Source organism: Bos indicus x Bos taurus, chromosome 15 (genome assembly GCF_003369695.1).
Source record: "Bos indicus x Bos taurus breed Angus x Brahman F1 hybrid chromosome 15, Bos_hybrid_MaternalHap_v2.0, whole genome shotgun sequence".
NCBI classification, from domain to species: Eukaryota; Metazoa; Chordata; class Mammalia; order Artiodactyla; family Bovidae; genus Bos; species Bos indicus x Bos taurus.
Genome location: NC_040090.1, coordinates 66,882,897 through 66,906,304, shown reverse-complemented (window position 1 = coordinate 66,906,304; position 23,408 = coordinate 66,882,897). Strand labels below are relative to the sequence as shown.

Genomic DNA, 23,408 nt, shown 5'->3' with positions numbered 1-23,408 from the left:
TTGCCAAAGTATTACATTTCTCTAGTCCTGTACAGGAGCAAGGGTCCACTGACAATCAATCCTAAGTGCTTGGATACCAAGAGTAGAAGAAAAGACATCATGAAGTAAGGGGAGACTTTCTTTTGTCTTTGTCCTAGATTCACCAAACAACATCAGATCTTGTAGTTCCTAAGTAGATTTTTCAGTTGGGATGATTTCACTGTAACCAGCTGTCAAATTTAACAGTGACAATTCTTGTTATAAATTGTTGTGCTTAGTCACTCAGTCCTGTCCAACTCTTTGAGACCCTACGGACTATAGCCAACCAGGCTCCTCCATTCTTGAGACTCTCCAGGCAAGAATACTGGTGAGTGTGTAGATCCCTTCTCCAGGGGATCTTCTCAACCCAAGGATCAAACCTGCATCTCCTGCATTGCAGGTGGATTCTTTACCATCTCAGCCACTAGGGAAGCCCCCATTATAAATTAATACATTTATTTTCAAGTATAAATGTAAGTTTCAACAGCAAGAGCCCCACTTTATCTAGAGCCCAACCACACCCAAATGAACTGACCATGATGTTCCAGATATACAGAAGTATAAAATTCCCCCAAGGAACAGGAATTCAGAGATTCAGCTATCAGCTTTTTTTTTTTTTTAATTTTTTTTTTTTGAGGTAAGATTTTTTTATTTTAATTGGAGGTTAATTACTTTACAATATTGTATTGGTTTTGCCATACATCAACATGAATCCACCACAGGTGTACACATGTTCCCACTCCTGAACCCTTCTCCCACCTCCCTCCCCATCAGCTTTCTTATCTACAATTCTAGAAGGATGTTCATAAAATTTTGCCATAACCACAATTTATCATTTAATGAAGTAATGAAGCAAGTGTGTCCAAAAGTTGCCCCATAAATCATAGCACCTATTATATTTTCTTCTATGTATTACTATTAAACAGAATAATAGAATAAGGCACTTCAAAATTAGCAAAACATTTTTCTCTACTTACCATCACCATATGTCATGGTGAACTTCTTACCCTGGAAGGGGAGGGGAAAGCTAACCACTTTTGTGGTACTCTATGACAATACAACGAGGTTTGGAGAAGAGCAAACTTAGGATGGGTGTAGGTCCAGCAAGGACCAGAATTACATCCACTCTCTTTGGTTGTAACTCAAGATGTATTCAACCAAAATTAACTTCAACCTCTGAGCCTTAACAACTCTCTTCTAGTTCCTGAAACTCTCATTCCATTCTGACTCTGCAGAAACATGAAAGGGCCTAGAGCCAAAGGATACTAGTGAAAGGGGTAAGAAATCAACGACTAGATTGGTAGATGGATCAAATTATCTGAACCTTAAAATTAACAGAGCATTTGAGTGGGTTCATAGGACTTTGGTTGTTTTCTTCTTTATCAAATTTGTACATAGCAAGTTTTCTAACAATGAGAAATCTATTTTTTTTAAATCTATGTTCTTTCTTTAAAAACCTGAGAGTCTGAAGGGACCAGAAGAGCCCGTGCAGACTAACGTTAGAAGACTTCTTTGACTCTTCATTTTGAATCCTTGTGCTAAGGTGGACTCATCTGTCACCATCAAGTATTATTTTATTACATTCATGCTAAAGAACCCCATCAAAATACTTACTTTATGTTTTTTATAGTGCATTGCAAGATACAAAAACTTCTCTCTACCTTGTTTGATTTTTGACCAATTTGACAGTGCTGTGGAGTTACAGATGAAGAAACTGAGGCTGAGAGCGATGAAATGGATCACCTAACTGATGTTGGTTCAAAAGTAGCAGAATTAGGTACAAAATACAAGGCCCTAGCACAAATAAAGTGCTTCTGCTAGCCCACTATGTTCCCTCCTATGTGATTCTGTTAAAATAACTTAAAGTAGAAAATTCATCTTTTCTTATTTTTTCTCTAACCAAATATCTGACGAAAATGGATAAGGTGGCAAAAATACAAATTGGATAATGCTAATGCCATCTCTTTCTATAAATGCCTGACTTCTCATCTAATCATTGAATATGACTTCAAATTATATTTTCCCATATGTTTTATATTAGATAAAATATTCCATAATAACTATAGACTCAGTTTGCATAGAATTAAATCAGTTATTATAGAATTATAATTAGTTTACATATTTCTCAGAATTTTATTTGCAAATATATCCAAACACATGCCAAGCAATTTAATAAATACTGTGCACAATACTGAGGTCTGCGAATTTTGGCAATACCTGTCAACTCTAATCATTGCAATATCATCCCACAGCCAATATGAGAAAGACACCAATATTAAGTCCTATAGAAAATTAGAGTTAAGCAAAAACAGAAAGATACACACACACACATACACCGACATCCTCACACAAACAGAGAAGCATGGATGGAGAAAATAGCCACTTGAGGTATTTTTCAGTAACTGCACCTATAATAGAAAGCTGCAGCTTGATCAGATAGGGAGCTGATCTATCTCAGTTCAGTTCAGTTGCTCAGTCACGTCCGACTCTTTGCGACCCCATGGACTGCAGCATGCCAGGTTTCCCTGTCCTTCACCATCTCCCGAAGCTTGCTAAACTTATGTCCATTGAGTCAGTGGTGCCAGTCAACCATCACACCCTCTAAACCCCTTCTCCTCCTGCCTTTTATCTTTCCCAGCATCAGGGTCTTTCCCAATGAGTCAGTTCTTCATATCAGGTGGCCAAAGTATTGGAGTTTCAGTTTCAACATCAGTCCTTCCAATGAACATTCAGGACTGATTTCCTTTAGGACAGACTGGTTTGACCTCCTTGCAGTCCAAGGGACTCTCAAGAGTCTTCTCCAACACCACAGTTCAAAAGCATCAATTCTTCATCGATGATCTAATCAAGTTTATACCTGGGTCTTTTTTTCAGGAGTGGGCTAGGCTTTGCAGTAGTATACTACTCCTACCTAGAGACTGCTTAGTGAAAATAGTCCAACCTGGCAGGTAACTGCTACAACCCACGGTGACCTTTATTACCATCTTCTTATTAGTACTCTTTTCAATTCGGCAAATTTTTTTTTAGTTCCTGATACCATATCAGACTCTCAGAATATAGAAAAATAATAGAGAGCCTGCCTTCATGAAATTCACAATACAACAGTGAAGAAAAACAGTAAAGAAACAATTGAGTGAGTGAGTGATAGTCACTCAGTCGTGTCTGACTCTTTGTGACCCTATGGACTGTAGCCTGCCAGGCTCCTCTGTCCATGGAATTCTCCAGGCAAGAATCACTCAAGTGGATTGCTATTTCCTAATCCTTCCCTCCCGCTCTAGGGCTTTTGGCTGTGTCTTTTGACTTAACACCCATTAAGAAGTGATCCCAGTTTTCAGATAACAGAACAGGAGTTCCTATTCCCTTTCCTATTCCTATTCCCTGACTTCGTCAAGCTGCTCAGGTTAAGAGAAAGGGAATAGGAACTGTTCTGCTACCTGAAATTGGGATCACTTCTTAGTGGGTGTTAAGCCAAAAGACACAGCCAAAAGCCCAGGAGTAGGAGAAGGAAGGATTACTACTTGCAGCGAGTAAGAACAACAGGTATCTTTCCCAAAGCAGTGTCTCACCAACAACAAAGCTGGAGAAGCTTGAAGCTGAGGATTCACAAAAATTCATGAAGGGCCTTAAGCAGAGAAGAATTCGGCATAGAATTGGGACTAAGGTTGACAAAGTTCAAGCTTTAGTTGACTGAAATCTCCAGTGTCAGAAAAGGTCAACATCATCATTCCTTAGATTCCAGTAGATCTGGTGGTTGAGCATGTGGTTGGAGGAGGGGTCAGTTCCACAAAACAGACCAAGAACCCACATACTGGCTATCTTTACCACTGAAACATAACTGGGAGTCTTTATAACTGATTTATTCCTTAGCTATTGTTACTTTTCTTGCCTAAAAACACATTTGTTCTTTTGTCCTTAAGATCATTAAATACTGAGACCTGATCAAGGATTGTGGTCAGGCTTAGATCACAAAATAGCTTAGGTCTTGCTCTAATGTCAAGAAAACCATGTCTGGTTCTCTTTCTCCAGGGACCCTCTGCCTTATCTGCTTATAGGTACCAGCAGAAAATGGTATTATGAATTCTCCAGCATGCCTGAAGCCTAGAGATGCAGCTCATCCAAAGAAATTAGCAGCTACCAAATCTCTTTCAAACCTGTGGAACAACCTAAAAAGAGAACCAATTATTGGTTGATTATTTCAAACATGGACCATGTGCAAAGGTGAGGGTTAGATGAGTTGAGAAATGTTTTCTTGATATTTTATGAATTATTGCTTACATTTGTACCAGCGTCCAGATAGTCTCTGTGCTCTAAAGTTATTTTTTTTTAAACTGGAACCAATTTTAGACTCTATCACCAAATGTACTAGACAGAATAATGTCTTCCGAAACATCTCCATGCCCTAGTACCCTGTAACCTATGAATAGTTCACCTACATGGTACAATATTATGATATAAGAAATATATATTTTAGTCTTGGTTCCTGGCCAAATCCTAAAGTCCTTATAATTTCCTAAATGATAAGACTGAAAGGGGACTTCCCTGGTGATCCAGTAGCAAAGACTCTGCATTCCCAACTTTTGAGGGCTGGGTTCCATCCCAGGTCAGGGAACTAGATCCCACATGCCCTCATCTAAAGCAAGATTTCACATGCTGCGAAAACAATAGAAGATCCAGCATGCTGCAACTAAGACCCGAGGCAGCCTAATTAATTAACTAATTTTTTTAAAAGAGAGTTGTTGTTCAGTCGCTCAGTCATTTCCGACTCTTTGTGACCCTATGGACTGCAGCACACCAGGCTTCCCTGACCTTCACCATCTCCCAGAGCCTGCTCAAACTCATGTCCATTGAATTGGTGATACCATCCAACCATCTCATCCTCTGTCGTCCCTTTCTTCTGCCTTTGATCTTTCCCAGCATCAGGATCTTTTCTAATGAGTCGGCTTCTTGCATCAGGTGGCCAAAGTATTGGAGCTTCTGCTTCATTATCAGTCCCTACAATGAATACTCAGGATTGATTTCCTTTAGGATGGACTGGTTGGATCTCCTTGCAGTCCAAAGGACTCTCAAGAGTCTTCTCCAACTCCACAGTTCAAAAGCATCAATTATTTGATGCTCAGCCTTCTTTATAGTCCAACTCTCACATTCACACATAACTACTGGAAAAACCATAGCTTTGACTATTGTCAGCAAAGTAATGTCTCTGCTTTTTAATATGCTGTCTAGGTTTGTCATAGCTTTTCTTCCAAGGTGCAAGCATCAAATTTTAATTTCATGGCTGCAGTCACCATCTACAGTGATTTTGGAGACAGAGAAAGTGAAAGGACCACCTTTTTTTGTTTGTTGGTCTCCAGATCCTGAAATAGCTCCAGAGTAATAAAGAAGAATCATTTTTTGTTATTTGTAATAGGCCCTTTAAACCACGCCAGAGTTTATGTTAATAATATGACTTTAAGAAAGCCCCTAAGGGTAGAGGACTGGTTGCCAGGGGAACCAGCCAGTAATTAGAGGGCTGGAACTTTCAGCTCCACTCCCAAGGAAGAGGAAAGAGGCTGGAGGTTGTGTTAATCACTACTGACCAGTGAATTAATCACTTTGCTACATAATGGGGGTTTCCCTGGTGGCTAAGGTCCTAAAGGATCTGTAGCAAATCAGGGAGACCCAGATTCAATCCCTGGGTTGGGAAGATCCCCTGAAGAGAACAGCTATCCACTCCAGTATTCTTGCTTGGAGAATTCAATGGACTGAGAAGTCTGATGGACTACAGTCCATGGGGTCGCCAATGAAAACATTCATTAACCTTAGATTGATCAACAGAAATACAAGGTAACAACCTGGGACTCATGACTTGTGTCTGAAATGGAAGGTTGGGAGGTGGGGGCATGTTAGGGAAATTGAAATGGAGGAAGTTTTGTTCAAGCTTCAGAAGCAGGAGAGCAGGCCTCTGATCAGCTTCTGACTTGCCTGGACATTGCCAGAATTCCATGCCTGCCTGCAAGCAAAGCAAGTCAGGAGGCACTTTAGATAAAACCCATTCCAAACTAGGGATTGAACCCATGTTCTTGCTTGGCAGGAGCATTCTTTACCACTGAGCCACCTGAAAAGTGCCTGTGGAGTCTGCACTAAGTCCAAACAGTATCATAACTAAATTGTAGTACACCCAATTTGTGTCTGAAGAGCTGGTAAATTTCTTGATGTGAGAAAACCACAAGCACCACCCCCACATTTGTTGTCAGAAATACTGAGGTAGGAAAATACAGTTTCTTCCTTTGGGCAAAAGGGATTTTGCAAATGTAATTATGGTTAAGTACCTTGAGATGAGTCCTTAAAAGGAAGACCCTATTCCATCTGTGGTTGAGGGTGGTATGACCACATAAAAAGAGTCCAAGAGAAGCAAAGTTGCTGGTTTTGAAGATGGGGCCAAAACCAAGGAATGCAGGCATCCTCCAGAAAGTGAAGAGGCAAGGCCATCCACTCTCCCTAGAGCCTCCAGAGAAGACACAACCCAGCTGATGTCTTGCTTTTTAGCCCAGTGAGACCTGTGTCAGATTTCTGCCCTAAGGAACGGTAAGATAATAAATCTGTTTTCAGTCACTAAATTTGTAGTAATCTGTTATAACAGCAATAGAAAACTAGGGCACCAAGTCAAGTTCGTTGCATATGACACTTAATATTTGAATCATAATGTTATTTAACTCTTTACATCCAACCCAATGAATGGCCTTAGTAACAAGATAATCATATCAAGTAAAAAGCCTATTAAGTAACTGCAAACAAAGTGGATCAGGAGCCATCCTGGATTAAAACACTTTCATCATTTGCTGGGAAAAAACTGAAACCATGCCATTAAACCAGAAACTATTGAACTAGTTTTATGTAAGTGAACAAAAGTACAGTTGGAAAGCCAGAGATTTCCTCTTACATATCATGTCCTGCATGACTCTAAGATAGTCAGGAATACAGGGGAAATATATTAATACTCACCCTCTATACAATAAAAGGGAGACAAGTGCCAATCACTGTACTGAGCTTTTACATATATTAACGGATTTTCATACAAACCTAAAATGTAGGTATTCTTTTGCCAAAGTTCAAAGTCCTTTAACCAAGTTTTGACAAATAAATAGTAACACTAGGAAAGTTAAAGTCGCTCAGTCATGTCCAACTCTTTGCAACCCCATGGACTGTAGCCCACCAGGCTCCCCTGTCCATGGACTTCTCCAAGCAAGAATATCAGAGTGGGTTGCCATTTCCTTCTCTGGGGGAACTTCTCGACCCAGGAATAAAGCTCGGGTCTCCTGCATTACAGGCAGATTCTTTACTATATGAGCCACCAGGGAAGCCTTGCAGTAACACTAGATTAAAATTAAAATAAGATTCTAAAGCCTATGTTCTTTCCATTCTGCTATGCTAAGAAAATGAAATAATTGTGGGAAGAAAGATAGTAAGAAGGGTGCACAGTTCTAGAATAATTATCCCTCAATTCCTACAGCATTTGCCTTGTAACTCTCCCTCCCATTTTCTACATTATGTCTGTAGTGTTTTATATTCCTGTTTCATTTGTTTTACTAGATTATAAATGCATAAAGTGTATCATGGGGATTTTTGTGCCTTCCCCTTACATTCATATAATATCCAGTACTGTTGCTATTACTGCTGTTACTATTGTTACCATTACTATTATTACTGTTTACAGTAACAATAATATCTGACACTTGTTAAGTGCACATTTCTTACCAAGCACTGTTCTAACAATTTCATAATTCTAATTCGTGTAATCCTCCCAACAATCCTATAAGGTAGGTAATATTTTTTTTGCTATTTATATATAAACAAACTGAAGCACAAGACATTAAGCAACTTGCCCAATATTATACAGCTAGTAAACAGTAGAACCTGGGGAGCAGCCCAAGCAATGTGGCCTATAATAATTGTTATACTGGAAGTACAGTAGCCCTCTCCCCTTTATCTATGAAGGATACATTCCAAGAATCCCAGGGGAAGACTGAAAATGCATATAGTACTGAACCCTACACATGCTATGTTTTTTCCTATACATACATACTCATGATAAAATTAATTTATACATGAAGGAAGAGATTAACAACAGTAACTAATAGAATAGATCAATTATAACAATATATTGTAATAAAAGTTATGTGAATGTGAGCTCTCTCAGAATATTTTACAGTGCAGATTTAATGTGTTTTCCATCTAATCTTAACTAAGCATTTATCACACACTGTGGCTGTAACTTTTATTTTACTTTGCTCTATTTGGGTTTGTCGAGTCTGTTGCAGCATGCAGGATCTTCACGGCAGCACAGGGACTCTAGTTGTGGGCTCAGCAGTTGCTACAAGTGGGCTCTCCAATTGTGGCGAACAGGTTCCGGCTCAGTGACTGTGGCACATGGGCTTAGTTGCTCTGCAGCATGTGGGATCTTAGTTCCCCAGTCAAGGATCAAACACACGTTCCCTGCACTGCAAGGCGGATTCGTAATCACTGTGCCGCCAGGGAACAACTGTGGCTGTAACTTTTGCAGTTTGAGGTGCAACAGCAAAACTAGCACACATTTCTTTTTCCTTCTTCAGAGTTTCACAGAAGATTCATTCTTGCCATACATCTTAGCAAATTCAGCAGACAAGCTTTTTCCCTCATTAAACAGAGAACTTTCACCATGTTAATTAAAGAAAATACCTTATGGCTTCCCTGTGCTGTATCCAAACCGCCAGCATCACTACTCTTACATTTGTGGGCCGTTTTTAAGTAACATAATGGTGACATGGACACAAAAATAGTCTGATAATCAAGATGCCACAAGTGACTAATGGGCAGGAGAGCAGAACAAAGGGATGAATCAAATCCCAGGTGGATGCAGCAGACAGCACAGGATTTTATCACACTACTCAGAGCAGCATGCAATCTAGAACTTATGAACTATTTCTGGAATTTTCCATTTAATGTGTTCAGGCCTCAGTTGACCATGTGTAACTGAAACCAAGGACAGCATTTATTAAGGACTCAAAATCCCTTTCTTATTATCCTAACAAGATTGAGGAGACAATAAAAATAACTGTGTGTCAGGTGTCATACCAAGTGCTTATATATGTTGTTTCATTTAAATCTCATAAAAGCTTTTGTGAGAAAGGGATTACAAGTACAACTGAATAGGTAAGAAACTGAGTTTCAGCCGTTCTGAGTTTGTATTTTACCATCCTACATATTACCTCTCTGATAATAACAAAAATGAAGTATACAATGTTGAGGATTATGATACCATGCAAGGATATCAACTGATACAAATTACCTGAATCTCTCACAATGAGCATTAACACATCCATTTGATTATATGTTCCACAATTATTTTAATAAGGGGGTGTTCTAATGAAATTAAGAAAGACAAAAAATCTATTTATAGTATCCTCTCTCTGCCCTCCAATTTTGATTGGCTGAAAAGAGAAAGTCTGAAACACATATTCAACTCACCTATTCTATCTGGACACAGGTCAGAGAAACTTGAGTCCTACAGCCCACAAGGGGGAGGTTAAAGTGAAAGTGTTAGTCATTCAGTTGTGTGCAACCCTTTGCGACCCCATGGACTGCAGTCCGCCAGGGTCCTCTGTCCCTGGGATTCTCCAGGCAAGAACACTGGAGTGGGTTGCCATTGCCTTCTGCAGGAGATCTTCCCCACCCAGGGATCGAAGCTGGGTCTCCTGCATTGCGGGCGGATTCCTTACCTACTGAGCCACCAGGGACGCGAACAAGAAGGCGCTGGAGAAGCACTAACTGTGGGCAATATGTAGAGGATGTGGCCTCCCACCTCTCGGATTCTCCCTCTCCCCAGACTCCTGTGTGAGAATTCCAAAAAGGGCAACCGATGTGAAACACCCTCTAAGGTCAGGAACAGGAGCTCCAGGAGGGCTGACAAGCTGGGGACAGGGATGGGGGAAGGGTAAATTCAGAAGGATGGGATCAGTACTGGGTAATTAGCACACTGCAGTTTCAAGAGTCTAGATGGCTAGAGTTTAAAATCCTGTGACGGACGTACAACCATATCTCTACCCCCCCCCAGTCTGGCAAAGGCATGGAAGAAAACAGACTAACCCTGTTCTCCATCGGCAACCAAGAAGCCACCACCCACAAAATTTTAAATTCCTAATACTGCCTACCCATTGAGGCTGAGGCTGAATAGGAAGTTTTGAAGAACTGTGTTTTTTTTAACCATTGAAAAATCTAAATGTATATCCATTGTGGATTATCAAAACAAAAATATGGATTTCAAAATTTGAGGGTTTTGTTGTTTTCTGTTTTGTGTGTTTTAAATGGTAAGATGTAATCCTCAAATGAAGAAAATCAACTGGTCTGCAGTTAGAAGAATGAAATCAACAGAGACAGCAAAGCACAAATAAAGAGACAGGCAGAGAATCCCACTGTGGTTTGGGTTCCTGGCTCCATGTGCTTCTCTGCTCTCTGTGGTTTGGCACTTAAACCCTCCTTGAATTCTGCAAAGTCATAAATCTTCCTTTTTACCTACAACAGTGGTCAGCTGGATTTCTCAGCTAACAATAAAATTAATACACTATTCAAACACCAACCAGGCACCAAAAGAAAACAGGAATCTAAGTCTGAAAGTTCCTGAGGATTGGGTCTGGGAGGAGAAGGGAGGTGTAAAGGAGTGAGTCATGACAGTCTTTCAACATTCCTCAGACCTTAAACCAGAAAAACTCACTTTCCTCCTTGGTCTGCTTCATTTGCTCCTAATTTATGCCTGCCAGGTCTCAACCACTCTCAACCTTTTCAACTGGAACTGCCAGTATCAGGCAAGGAGAAGTAAATGAGCATTAGTGGGGAACCTGATATAAGCTCCAATTTTTTAAGCTCTCAGGTGGCATCTTTAAAAATCTATGTAAATTGCATTATGTATGTGTGTGTGAAAGTCACTCAGTTGTGTCTTTGCGACCCCATGAACTATACAGGCCATGGAATTCTCCAGGCCAGAATACTGGAGTGGGTAGCCTCTCCCTTCTCCAGGGGATCTTCCTAACCCAGGGATGGAACCCAGGTCTCCCACATTGCAGGCAGATTCTTTACCAGCTGAGCCATAAAAGAAGCCCATAGAGATGCCACTTGATATAAAAGTAATAGCAAAAGATGGGTATTTCACAGGTAATACGAGTATTTCTCAAAAGTAGAAACAAAGCCAATAAACATACACAGAGACCCAGCTTCATTACTGATCAGGGATACACAAATTAAGATACTCTTTTACATTCACTTGATTGTAAAAATCTTAAAGTATGATAACATCAAATGCTAGGATATTTGTTTCACAGGATTTCTCATATTCAGCTGGTGGGAGTATAAGTTCATACAAACACTTTGGGAAAAGTTTGGCATTTACTTTATAAAGTTGAACAACCACATACCCTCTAATGCAGCAACTCCTCTCATAGGTGTATGTGTGTGTGCATGTGTATGTATTAAGAAGCTCTTACAAGTGATCAACAGGAGACAGTAGAAGAATGTTCCTAAAACTCCTGTTCACTATTCCAAAACACATAGAAAAAAGCCCAAATGCCCCTCAATGGAATGAGATCATAAACTGTGGTATACTCACAGGAAAGAATATTATATGAAGCAAAAGGGAGTGTTTTGCAGCATCAGGCAACAATACGGATGAATCTTAGCAATGCGATATGGGGGGTATAAATAAATCCCAACAGATTATTCATAACATATACTTTTAAAACAGTTTTTAAAAAAATAATAATAAAATATAAGTTTTAGAAATGTATACAGGTACAACACTATACCAAAATGAGAGCAAGGAAATGGTGAAAGAAGGATTTAGGATGGAGATTATCTTTGGTTGGGAAAGAAGGGATAGTGTGAAATGAAATATTTCCTGCCATATCAGCTAGCAAGAAATGTCATCACTATCTGCAATTCCAGCCCTCCAAATGTGAATTTCTGAGCCCTGCCAACAAATGGCACCACACTCTACCCAAGGAACTTAGGGATATTACAGTCATCAGCGATTACCGTCCTCCAGTGTGAGCTGGTGAGCCGTAAGGGAATTCAAGAGAGAAGAGAATACTTTTGTAAAATTGCAGGATGCTGGCCCCAGATAGCTGAATGCATATGAAAGAAATGACTTCAATAATCCCAGACTCTTGCATCTTCCCATACATAGAAAGGTGCTAAATTCCTCGATACCTGGTTTTCCTTACTTAACAATAATCTTCGATGGTCAGACTGCCCGACCCCTTTGTTGCAAATTTGTACGTTGCCTGACTCCATCTCCTGCCTGCTCAGAGCAGTTTTTCAGGGCCTCTGAGATGCTGTCTCCCGGACTAGGAGTCCTAAACATTTCCACCAAATGAAATATTCTCTACTTTCAGGATGTGACTAATTTTTTAGTCAATGGTTTGAAAGAGGTAGATGAAAATTACCATCACAATTCCAGTTTTAGGGCTGATAGTAGGTATATAGGAACATTCTGCATGCAAAAAAAATTAATTTAGTCATTCATGGGCCAACTATGAAAGCATGTCATGGGCCAGGGATTATGATTAATATACTTCCATGCAACTGGAATCTAAAAAATAAATGATGCTCCAGGAAAAGAATTATATTTATCCTGTGACTTTATATTCTCCCTGGCACCCCAAGGGGATACGAACAGCCCAGAGCAAAAACTCTAGTGGGTAAAATTGTCCCGGGCTTGATTTTTCTGTTTGGTGCCCAGCTCAGAGAAGGCAGGGTCACCACAGTGGTAGCAGCCCAGGCGCTGGGACCAGACTGACTTGGAGGAGATGAAACCTGGCTGCTTTCCTTACTGCCGTGTGACTAATCCCATTAGGGAATGAGATTTAACCTCCCAGTGCCTCAGCTTCCAAATGTGTCTAGGGGACTGGAAATGCCAGTATAACACTGCAGAGGATTATTGTAGATTACATGAGTTTTGTAGATTACAGAGGATTACATGAGTTAATCCACATGACGTCCTGGAATAGTGAGGTTGCTCTAGGTATACTAAGTAAAGTTAACTCAACAAAGATTGGCTTTTAACATTATTTTATCTCTGACTTGACACCACAGTGAAAAGCTTAAGAAATATTCTTCTAATGGATATGTTAGGGGAAGCACACTTACTGAAACTGCCTACCCTGGCCACCCACCATAGTAATAACCATTTGCATGAGTTATTTTACAACAGGAAGTCCTAGTCCATTACAGTGGAACTAATAAGCCACCACCAACCAGTTCAGGAAAGGTCAAAAGGAGACACCACGTGTCAGACCACCTCCCAGAATCCTTCTCATGGGCATCCATCTTGGCTGACCAATGTGTGCGCCACCAGGAAGGACTCTGAGTCAGAATGGTTGGCCAAAGACAACCCAGAAATTAATCCCATCACCATAAAGCCTGAGACAGCGATTCACATGGCAGAGTAGTTCTCCTTGGTTCCCTTACCCTACTGCTCTCTGCACAGGCGCCCTTTCCCAGTAAAATCTCTTGCTTTGTCAGCACGTATGTCTCCTTGGACAATTCATTTCTGAGTGTTAGACAACAGTTCTCTTGGACCCTGGAAGGGATCCCCCTTCCTGCAACAGATACATGTATACATAGGGCTGAGTAACTTTGCTGTATACCTGAAACTATCACAACATTATTAGTCAGCTATACTCCATCATAAAATAAAAACTCAAAAAATATTCTGTAGTACTCTTTTGCAGAGTACTACTCTGGGAAGCTCTAAATCACATAGCATAGTAATACTAGCCTCAAGATCTCAGTAGGATTTGCTGGACTGCAGAAACTGAGTCAATACTTTCCTTAAATACTGACTTCCAAGAAATGACTAGAAAGAAGTCTGAGATTCACAGGTGGTTTTTAATGGAATCTTTCTCTGCATCATTGGCATAAATAACCAAGTTTTCATGACATATTACTTATCTGATGACTTTAATTAACAAAGACCCCTCTAACCATCTAAAAAGAAATCCCACAATCTGTAGACTTAAAGTTTTTATAATTTATTAAAATAAAAACCATTTAAATCTTTATACTATTTATAAAGATTTATAAATAGGGCCTATTTATACTTTGACTATGAGCAATTCTAAGAAATGAGTTATCTAGTTTCTACAGCATTAATAGGTTAGAAGTCATAATCTAGAAAAATGTAGACTTTTAGATATGCTCCATAATACAGAAAAAAAAACATGTGTGACAACTATGAGAAAGAAGTCCAAAAAAAATAAGACAAAATATTAACTCAAATGGCCTCTTAGCATATTATGACTACTCAGCAGAATAATTTTAATTATCATAATCATCATAATGATGATCCTGAATCATTAAGAAAAGGTACTATGTTGAATGCACTTTGTTTATTAAAAGGCAAGTAGTCTCATTTCTATTTTAAATATACCATGAAGACTTCTAAATGATGGATTTTTTCCTTGGTAAAATCTCCAGAATTAGTTGCAAATGGACTCACTAAGTATTTCAGTGGGTTGTCCTAACCTAGACAGTTGTTTGATACAAACCAATTAAATGGTGAAGAACTGTTGCCCAAAATTATGACAACAGAAGTGAGTAATCCATTACATAAACAGTGCCACTTTGATTGGGTTTAAAAGTAAGTCTTAATATTTTTTAAAAAGTGAGTCAAAAGTTACCTGTAAAATTCACCTGCATGAAATACTTCATTTTCTCTGATGTTCCTCAGTAAATAAAAATATAAGGAAGCTTTATAACTTTTTAATAAACCTACCAAAACTAATGTACACAAGCAGTTACCTTGAGAGGCAATTTGCTTCTTCCATAGCTGTAGCTCATGAAAACTACTTTTTTGTTACAGTATGGTAATGTAATGAGTTAGGAAACAGGTACAGAAGAGCATAGAGGAAGGGCACCCAACAGAGAGACAGCAAGGAGCCAAGGAAGAAGACTGCCTGACTTAGTGCTGTCTGCAAAGAGTCTTTAAGCAGCCATGAGGTCAGAGAGGAAAGCATTCAAGGAGGGAGGTACGAATATAAAGACATGGACAATGACGTGTGGCAGCAAGGCACTCAGAGGCGCGCCGGTGTTGCTGGGCCACCACATGAGAGATGCACGTCCTGGGAAATGAGCCTGGAGAGGGAAGTGGGCCAGTGATAGACAGCCTCACAGTTCACGTCAAGAACTTTGAGCTCTCAAAAAAAGGAAAAATTTTGCATGATTCCATTTATAAAAGGGACCTAGAATAGTCAAATTTGTAGAGACAGAATGCAGAATAGTGGTCACCAAAGGCTGTGAGGAGAAAGGGATGTGGAGTTAGGGGATAACAGGTTCAGGGTTTCCGTTTGGAATAATTAACAAGTTCTGGAAATGGAGAGTGGTGATGCATGCACAACATTGTGAATATACGTAATGTCACTGAATTAGACACTTAAAATGGTTAAAACAGTAAACTTTACGTTATATATATATATATTTTATCATAATAAAAACCTCTAAAAATATAATAATTGTGTTCAGGTAAGGAGAAGACAAAGGAGGGAAGAAGGGAGAGGGAGAGGAAAGAAAAGGAGGGAACAGCGGCCAGAAGCAGTACCAACAGCCACAGCTTGAGCTCCATGCAGTAACCAGTGGCTCTCAGCCTTGTTTTAACTGCAGAACCCTGTCTTCAAACACCTTGCACAAAAGCCCAACTGTAAAACAGGCAAAGCCACGGACCGAGCAGGGGCCAAAGGCCAGCCCAGGAGCCCACCAGCTTCTATTTCCCATCTTGCCCCCATAATGGACCCAGAGGAAACTTCAGTGCCCCCACCAAGAGCTTCCCCAAATTGCAAACCACTGTGCAGGTAATGGGAGGAAGCCAAAAGGTTTCACCCTCAACATGATGCAGTGAGATTTCTGAAACAGTACTGCAAACATTTAGTTTAGAATCAAATGACTCTACAGTCCATGGGGCTGCGAAGAGTCGGACACCACTTGGCAACTAAACAACAACAACATGAATCAAATGAAACTATCTCCACTTTGCCTCTCCCTGGGGCAGGAGACAGTTGGGCCACAGTTAGGCATTTACAACTGGCCACCTGTTTACATTTCTTAGAGCAAGAGAAAGATGGGCTTCATGCCAGACTCTTAAAACCAGCCTCCTGTTTGCTAAGTAGGACACATGTCTGACTCTTTGCAACCCCATGGACTGTAGCCCACCAGGCTCCTCTGTCCATGAAATTCTCCAGGCAAGAATACTAGAGTAAGCCCTTCCCTTCTCCAGGGGATCTTCCTGACCCAGGGATCAAACCCAAGTCTTTTGCATCTCCTACAATGGCAGAAGGATTCTTTACCACTGCGCTGCTACTGCTAAGTCACTTCAGTCTTGTCCGACTCTGTGCGACCCCATAGACGGCAGCCCACCAGGATCCCCCATCCCTGGGATTCTCAAGGCAAGAATACTGGAGTGGGTTGCCATTCCCTTCTCCAATGCATCAAAGTGAAAAGTGAAATTGAAGTCCCTCAGTCGTGCCCGACTCTTCACGACCCCATGGACCGCAGCCTATCAGGCTCCTCCGTCCATGGGATTTTCCAGGCAAGAGTACTGGAGTGGGGTGCCATCGCCTTCTCCCACTGCGCTACCCAGGTTCAATTCTTGGGCAGGGAATTAAGATGTGAGGCCCCTGCTCACAGCTGCCTCTGTGAGATCATCAACAGCAATCTGCCCTTAGGCAAATTACTTACCTGCTATCAAAGCGAAGTGAAGTCACTCAGTCGTGTTCAACTCTTGGCGATCCCATGGACTGTAGCCTACCAGGCTCCTCCGTCCATGGGATTTTCCAGGCAAGAGTACTGGAGTGGGTTGCCATTTCCTTCTCCAGGGGATCTTCCCGACCCAGGGATCGAACCTGGGTCTCCCACATTGTAGGCAGATGCTTTACCATCTGAGCCACCAGGGAAGTCCAACCGGCTATCAAAGGGACTAAAAAAACTTTTTATAAGGGCTGATGAAATGTTAGTTAGAAGCCTATCCCTTCTCCAGCAGATCTTCCCGACACAGGAATGGAACCAGGGTCTCCTGCATTGCTGACGGATTCTTTACCAACTGAGCTATTAGAGAAGCCTGAAGGATACCTTATTGGGGGTAAAATTCTCATTTGATGGCAGTTATTGGTACCCTTCAGTGTTACTTGGCATTACTCTGGACATGCACGTGGCTCAGACGGTAAAGCGTCTGTCTACAATGCGGGAGACCCGGGTTCGATACCCGGGTTGGGAAGATCCCCTGGAGAAGGAAATGGCAATCCACTCGAGGACTATTGCCTGGAAGATTCCATGGACAAAGGAATCTGGTAGGCTACAGTCCATGGGGTCGCAAAGAGTCGGACACGACTGAACGACTTTACTCACTTCACTGGTTCCTCTGTAATGAGATGATTTAGGGTAGATGAAGGCATGAATGGAAGCTGTGACAAATGTGCCAGTAATGATAAAGGTCTAAACTTAAGTAGTGACAATAGGGATTAGAGCGGGAGGTAGACGCCAGATACTTTCTGGAAGCACTGTTGAGAAGAGAAATAAGCACTGGCAGCCATCTCATATTCCTCCAAATGAACCTGAAGAAAGGAGCAGAGATAAGCAGGAATAACCTTTGGGTTATTCCTAGAACTGTTCTGGGGGGCGGGGGGTAGGGAGAGGAATATACCCTTGGGCAGAGAAGGCCAGAGGCCACGTGGAAGGCTTTTAAAGTCCACATTTACCTCCTCCCTACACCGCATTACTGCCCATCCCTGTAACAACTTCCTGCAGTGCTGAGAAGTTAAAAAGGTTCAGGTTTTCTAGCCAGGAACCATTCCTCCACCCAGCTCCCTCCAGCTCCTAAGGTAATGAGCTACTTCACCTCTTGAAGTCTAGCAGAAGAGATGAGTTTTAACACTGAGAGTTTAAAATACTAAATATAAGGAGTACTGGCTATTGGGTAAAATGCATTTTTCTGATTGCTGGGTTAGACAAAGAGAAACTGCAAATCAGAATTTATGTTTGGACAGTTGCCAGAGGTAGGACTGAAAATCTAAATGAACAAAAGAGCTCTGCCAAAAGCTCCAGCCCAAGACCCTCAGAATAAAGATCAATAAAGGGAAGATTATAGGGAGTATGGTAGAGTGGAAAGGAAGTCTCAAGAACTCTAGTCATCCCTTATTCATTCATTCACTTGTGGGATTGTGGAGGGGAAAAAAAGATCTGACTTCCTGCTGTTAAGGACTTTGTCCATCAGGAATGTAAGATGCACACAAACAGCTATCACACAGGGAAGAAAATAAAAATCAATAAGGGAGGCACACAAAAATAGTGTGTTTAGAGAGAGAAGAAATCTCATGTCTAGGAAGCTATGAGATATTCCTCATATTAATAAAATGGAACAGATTGAAAATATTAGAGCATTAGGGGAAAAAATATTGCTCATCTTTCCTGTGTCTTGCTAAACTAATCTGCTGTATCGTCTGTCTTGTCTCGGGGTTGCTGTTATCTCCTAAAGCAACACCATGCCTTCCTATTACCCAAGAATTGGGGGCTGATGATGAATGAAACTAACCCATGAATAGTACCATGAACCAAGCTGTCTGCCACTCCTGTGGTGCAATATCACAACAAAATAGGTACTGTTATTATCCCCATTCTACAAGTGAGAAAACTGGAGTACAGAGGAGTTAAATGACTCATCCACAGTCAGTCAGCTGGTAAGTGGCACAAACAGAATTTGAGTCTGTACTCTTAGACATTACTCTAAGACATGTACTCTTAGATACTGCCTCCCAGCTGAGAACTTCTGTCTAAATTATCAGGCATACTGTATATTGCTGGATAATGCAAGGTGATTTTTGGCCACCTTTCCCCTTTAAAGATATACAGCTGTTTAAAACTATTCTTATTTACATGACAAAAATATATACACCATTATCGATCTAGTTTTGAAAATGGTATGACTTTTCAAGACATAGTTTTCACAACCTTTTATGAAAAATTCGATTTGTTAATCTGAAAAAGGCGGGGGGGGGGGGGGGTGCGGGGCAGGGAATGCCTGTGTCATAATGAGCCAGTGGCCAGGAGCACTTCAGGTCAGCTGAGACTGGGGTGGACAGGCGTCATTCCTTACCGGTTGTTGCATGGCCTTGCAAAGTTGCTTTAGCTTTCTTTGTTTCTCCATCGGCAAAGTAGGGATAACAACAGTGCCATCTCATAAAGTGGTAAGGATTAAATAATATTATCCATAAAAATTCCTAAGCACAATACTTGATTGTGAATGCTCCATGAATGCTGGCTTTCATTATTTAGATCCTGAGTTATCTCTATTTCCAGGATACAAGTCGTCCACCGACCACAAAAATGTTTTCCCCGACCCAGAGTCTCTCCCAGTCCCTTAAACACACTTCTATTTTCCACAGAGCATGGTGACAACAGAAGCAGCTTCTCTGAGGACCCTGAACCCAAAGGTGGCTGCGTCGCCTCTCATCTCAGCCCAAGGAAGGAGCTGGCTCTCGACTACCTCCAGGAGGCACCAGAAAACTCAACCCCGATTTTTCACTTGGGTGAACTCAACTGAGTGGACTGGGCTCCGCAGCAGTGGAATGTGGACACAGGCTCCAGGGAGAGGAGCTTACTCACCTACCAAGCCCGAGGGTGGGGACCCCTCCTTCACAGCATCCCTGGGGGCTCCATCCCCTGCAGGCTGGGAGGCCACCGGGGACAGACCTAATGATGCCCAAAGAATTTCCCATCAAATCTTATGAAACACATCCCCACGATTTCTAAGAGGGAGCCCAGGGAGGGACACCAAGAGCTTCATAAAGCCAGTAAGGAGTAAAACCCCAGCGGCACGTGTTGAGCCGCCTGAACCAGCTTCCCCAACGCACGCGGCCGCCGAGCCCGAGCCGGGGTGCTCCCTGCGGCGCCCGCAGCCCAGCCGGCCGCGGGGCACTGCCCTCCACTCACCAGGTGAAGAGTTTGCCCTTGATCCAGAGCAGCAGGCTGGCCGAGCCCGGCGCGTGCGGCTGCCGGCCGCTAGGTCCCGCCGGCGAGGCGGCCTCCATGGGAGCCCCGCGGTCTCCGGCGCCCGGAACCCCTAGAAGTGCCGGGTCCCGGAAGACGGGAGGCGGCGCTTGTGCGGCCGGTGGGGGCTTGGCTCGGCCAGTGGGTCCGCGCTCTCGCTCTCGCCGGCGTCCCTCTCTCACCTCTGCTGGGCGGACTCGTTCTGCGGCAAATCATTAACTGTCAAGGCCCTGGGGCCAGACGATCCATCAGCAGATGACAGTCTGGCACCTCCGAGAGCAAGCAGCAGCAGGAGAAAAGGCGCTTTTTTTTTTTCCCGCCTTGGCAGTGGAGCTTCACTGCTGGGCGACACCCAGTATGCATTTCAAGTTCTTTATTTAAAATCAGCAAATGAGGTGAATCGAGGTTATGCCAGTGTACTAACCTAAGAAGCGGTGATTTAGCTACTGCCGCCAAAAGCTTGACTCTCTATGTACCAATCACAAACAGAAATAGGGAGTCAGAACCATAGAGAAGGAAAGAGTGGCTTGCTTTCTTTGCCAGGCAAACGGGGAATCCAGAAGGCTAGCGTTTCTAGAACAATGCCCCCGTCCCTGGTGAATAGGTAAAAGTTGTATAGTCTGGCAGGGGGGTGTGATAAGGCTCAAGGCAGTAAAACTCTAGCTTTCTTCAGCGAAGTTTTAAAAGGGTGGGGTTACTGACAAGATTAAGGTGTGTGTAGAGTCCAGGTTTACCCTTGGAGTACAAAATGAAAGGGCAAAGGTTAACAAATTTTTGCCAAGAGAACTGGTCATAGCAAACACCTTCTTCCAACAACAGGAAACAACTCTACATATGCTTATCACCAGATGGTCAATACTGAAATCAGATTGATTATATCTTTGCACCTGAACATGGAGAAACTCCATACAGTCAGCAAAAACAAGACCAGGAGCTGACTGTGGCTCAGATCATGAACCCTTTACTACAAAATTCAGACTTAAATTGAAGAAAGTGGGGAAAACCACTAGGTCATTCAGGTATGATCTAAGTCAAATTCCTTACCATTATACAGTGGAAGTGACAAAAAGATTCAAGGGATTAAATGTAATAGACAGTCAGTTCAGTTGCTGAGTTGTGTGCTACTCTTTGTGAGCCCATGGACTACAGCACACCAGGCTTCCCTGTCCAACTCCTGGAGCTCGCTAAAACTCAGGTCCATTGAGATGGTGATGCCATCCAACCATCTCATCCCATGTTGACCCCTTCTCCTCCCAACTTCAATCTTTCCCAGCATCAGCGTCTTTTCCAATGAGTCAGTTCTTCACATCAGGTGACCAAAGTATTGGACTTTCAGTTTCAGCATCAGTAATTCCAATGAATATTCAGGACTGATCTCCTTTAGGATGGACTGGTTGGATCTCCTTGCAATCCAAGGGACTCTCAAGAGTCTTCTCCAACACCACGGTTCAAAAGCATCAATTATTTAATGCTCAGCTTTCTTTATAGATCAACTCTCACATCCATACATGACTACTGGAAAAACCATAGCTTTGACTAGACAAACCTTTGTTGCAAAGTAATATCTCTGCTCTTTAATATGCTGTGCAGGTTGGTCATAGTTTTTCTTCCAAGGAGCAAGCATCTTTTAATTTCATGGCTGCAGTCACCATCTACAGTGAAATTTGGATACCAAGAAAATAAAGTCTTTCACTGTTTCCATTGTTTCCCCGTCTATTTGCCACAAAGTGATGGGACCAGATGCCATGATCTTAGTTTTCTGAATGTTGAGTTTTAAGCCAACTTTCACTCTCCTCTTTAAATTTCATCAGGAGGTTCTTAGTTCTTCTTTGCTTTCTGCCATAAGGGTGGTGTCATCTGAATATCTGAGGTTATTGATATTTCTCCCAGCAGTCTTGATTCCACCTTGTGCTTCATCCAGCCCAGGATTTTGCATTATGTACTCTGCATATAAGTTAAATAAGCCGGGTGACAATCAGTCTTGATGTGCTCCTTTCCTGATTTGAAACCGGTCTATTGTTCCATTTCAGGTCTGTTGCTTCTTGACCTGCATACAGATTTCTCAGGAGGCAGGTCAGGTGGTCTGGTATTCCCATCTCTTGAAGAATTTTCCAGTTTGTTCTGATCCAGAGTCACAGTTTTTGGCATAGTCAATAAAGCAGAAGCAGATATTTTTCTGGAACTCTCTTGCTTTTTCTACAATCCAACAGATGTTGGCAATCTGATCTCTGGTTCCTCTACCTTTTCTAAATCCAGCTTGAACATCTGGGAGTTCACAGTTCATGTACTGTTGAAGCCTGACTTGGAGAATGTAGAGCATTACTTTACTAGCATGTGAGATGCATGCAATTGTGTGATAGTTTGAACATTTTTTGACATTCCCTTTCTTTGGGATTGGAATGAAAATTGACCTTTTCCAGTCCTGTGGCCACTGCTGAGTTTTCCAAATTTGCTGTCATATTGAGTGTAGCACTTTGACAGCATCATCTTTAAGGATTTGAAATAGCTCAACTGGAATTCCATCACCTCCACTAGCTTTGCTCATAACGATGCTTCCTAAAGCCCACTTGACTTCGCACTCCTGGATGCATGGCTCTAGGTGAGTGATCACCCCATCATGATTATCTGGGTCATGAAGATCTTTTTTGCATAGTTCTTCTGTGTATTCTTGCCACTTCTTAATATTTTCTGCTTCTGTTAGGTCCATACCATTTCTGTCCTTTATTGTGCCCATCTTTGCATGAAATGTTCCCTTGGTATCTCTAAGTTTTTTGAAGAGATTTCTAGTCTTTCCCATTCTATTGTTTTCCTCTATTTCTTTGCACTGATCATTGAGGAAGGCTTTCCTATCTCTCCTTGCTATTCTTTGAAACTCTGCATTCAAATGGGTATATCTTTCCTTTTCTCCTTTGCCTTTAGCTTCTCTTCTTCTCCCAGCTATTTGTAAGACCTCCTCAGACAACCATTTTGCCTTTTTGCATTTCTTTTTCTTGGGGATGGTCTTGATCACTGCCTCATGTACAGTGTCACAAACCTCAGTCCATAGTTCTTCAGGCATGCTGTCTATCAGATCTAATTCCTTGAATCTATTTGTCACTTCCTCTGTATAATCATAAGGGATTTGATTTAGGTCATACCTGAATGGTCTAGTGGTTTTCCCTACTTTCTTCAATTTCAGTCTGAATTTGGTAATAAGGAATTCATGATCTGAGCCATAGTCAGCTTCCAGTCTTATTTTTGCTGACTGTATATAGCTTCTCCATCATTGGCTGCAAAGAATATAATCAATCTGACCTCAGTATTGACCACTCTATAGACAGAGTGACTGAAGAACTATGGACGGAGGTTTGTAA

At 41.8% G+C, this 23,408-nt stretch overlaps 1 protein-coding gene across 1 annotated transcript in view; it reads right to left on the bottom strand.

Annotated features, from left to right (window-relative positions):
- The window catches only part of SLC35F2 (solute carrier family 35 member F2), a 58,270-nt gene extending 37,968 nt beyond the window's left edge, over positions 1-20,302 (bottom strand). The window contains exon 1 of the mRNA XM_027563846.1: positions 19,999-20,302. Coding sequence (XP_027419647.1) covers positions 19,999-20,096 — 98 coding nt within the window. The 5' untranslated portion in view covers positions 20,097-20,302. The remainder of the gene's footprint in view (positions 1-19,998) is intronic.
- Between the last annotated feature and the right edge of the window lie 3,106 nt (positions 20,303-23,408).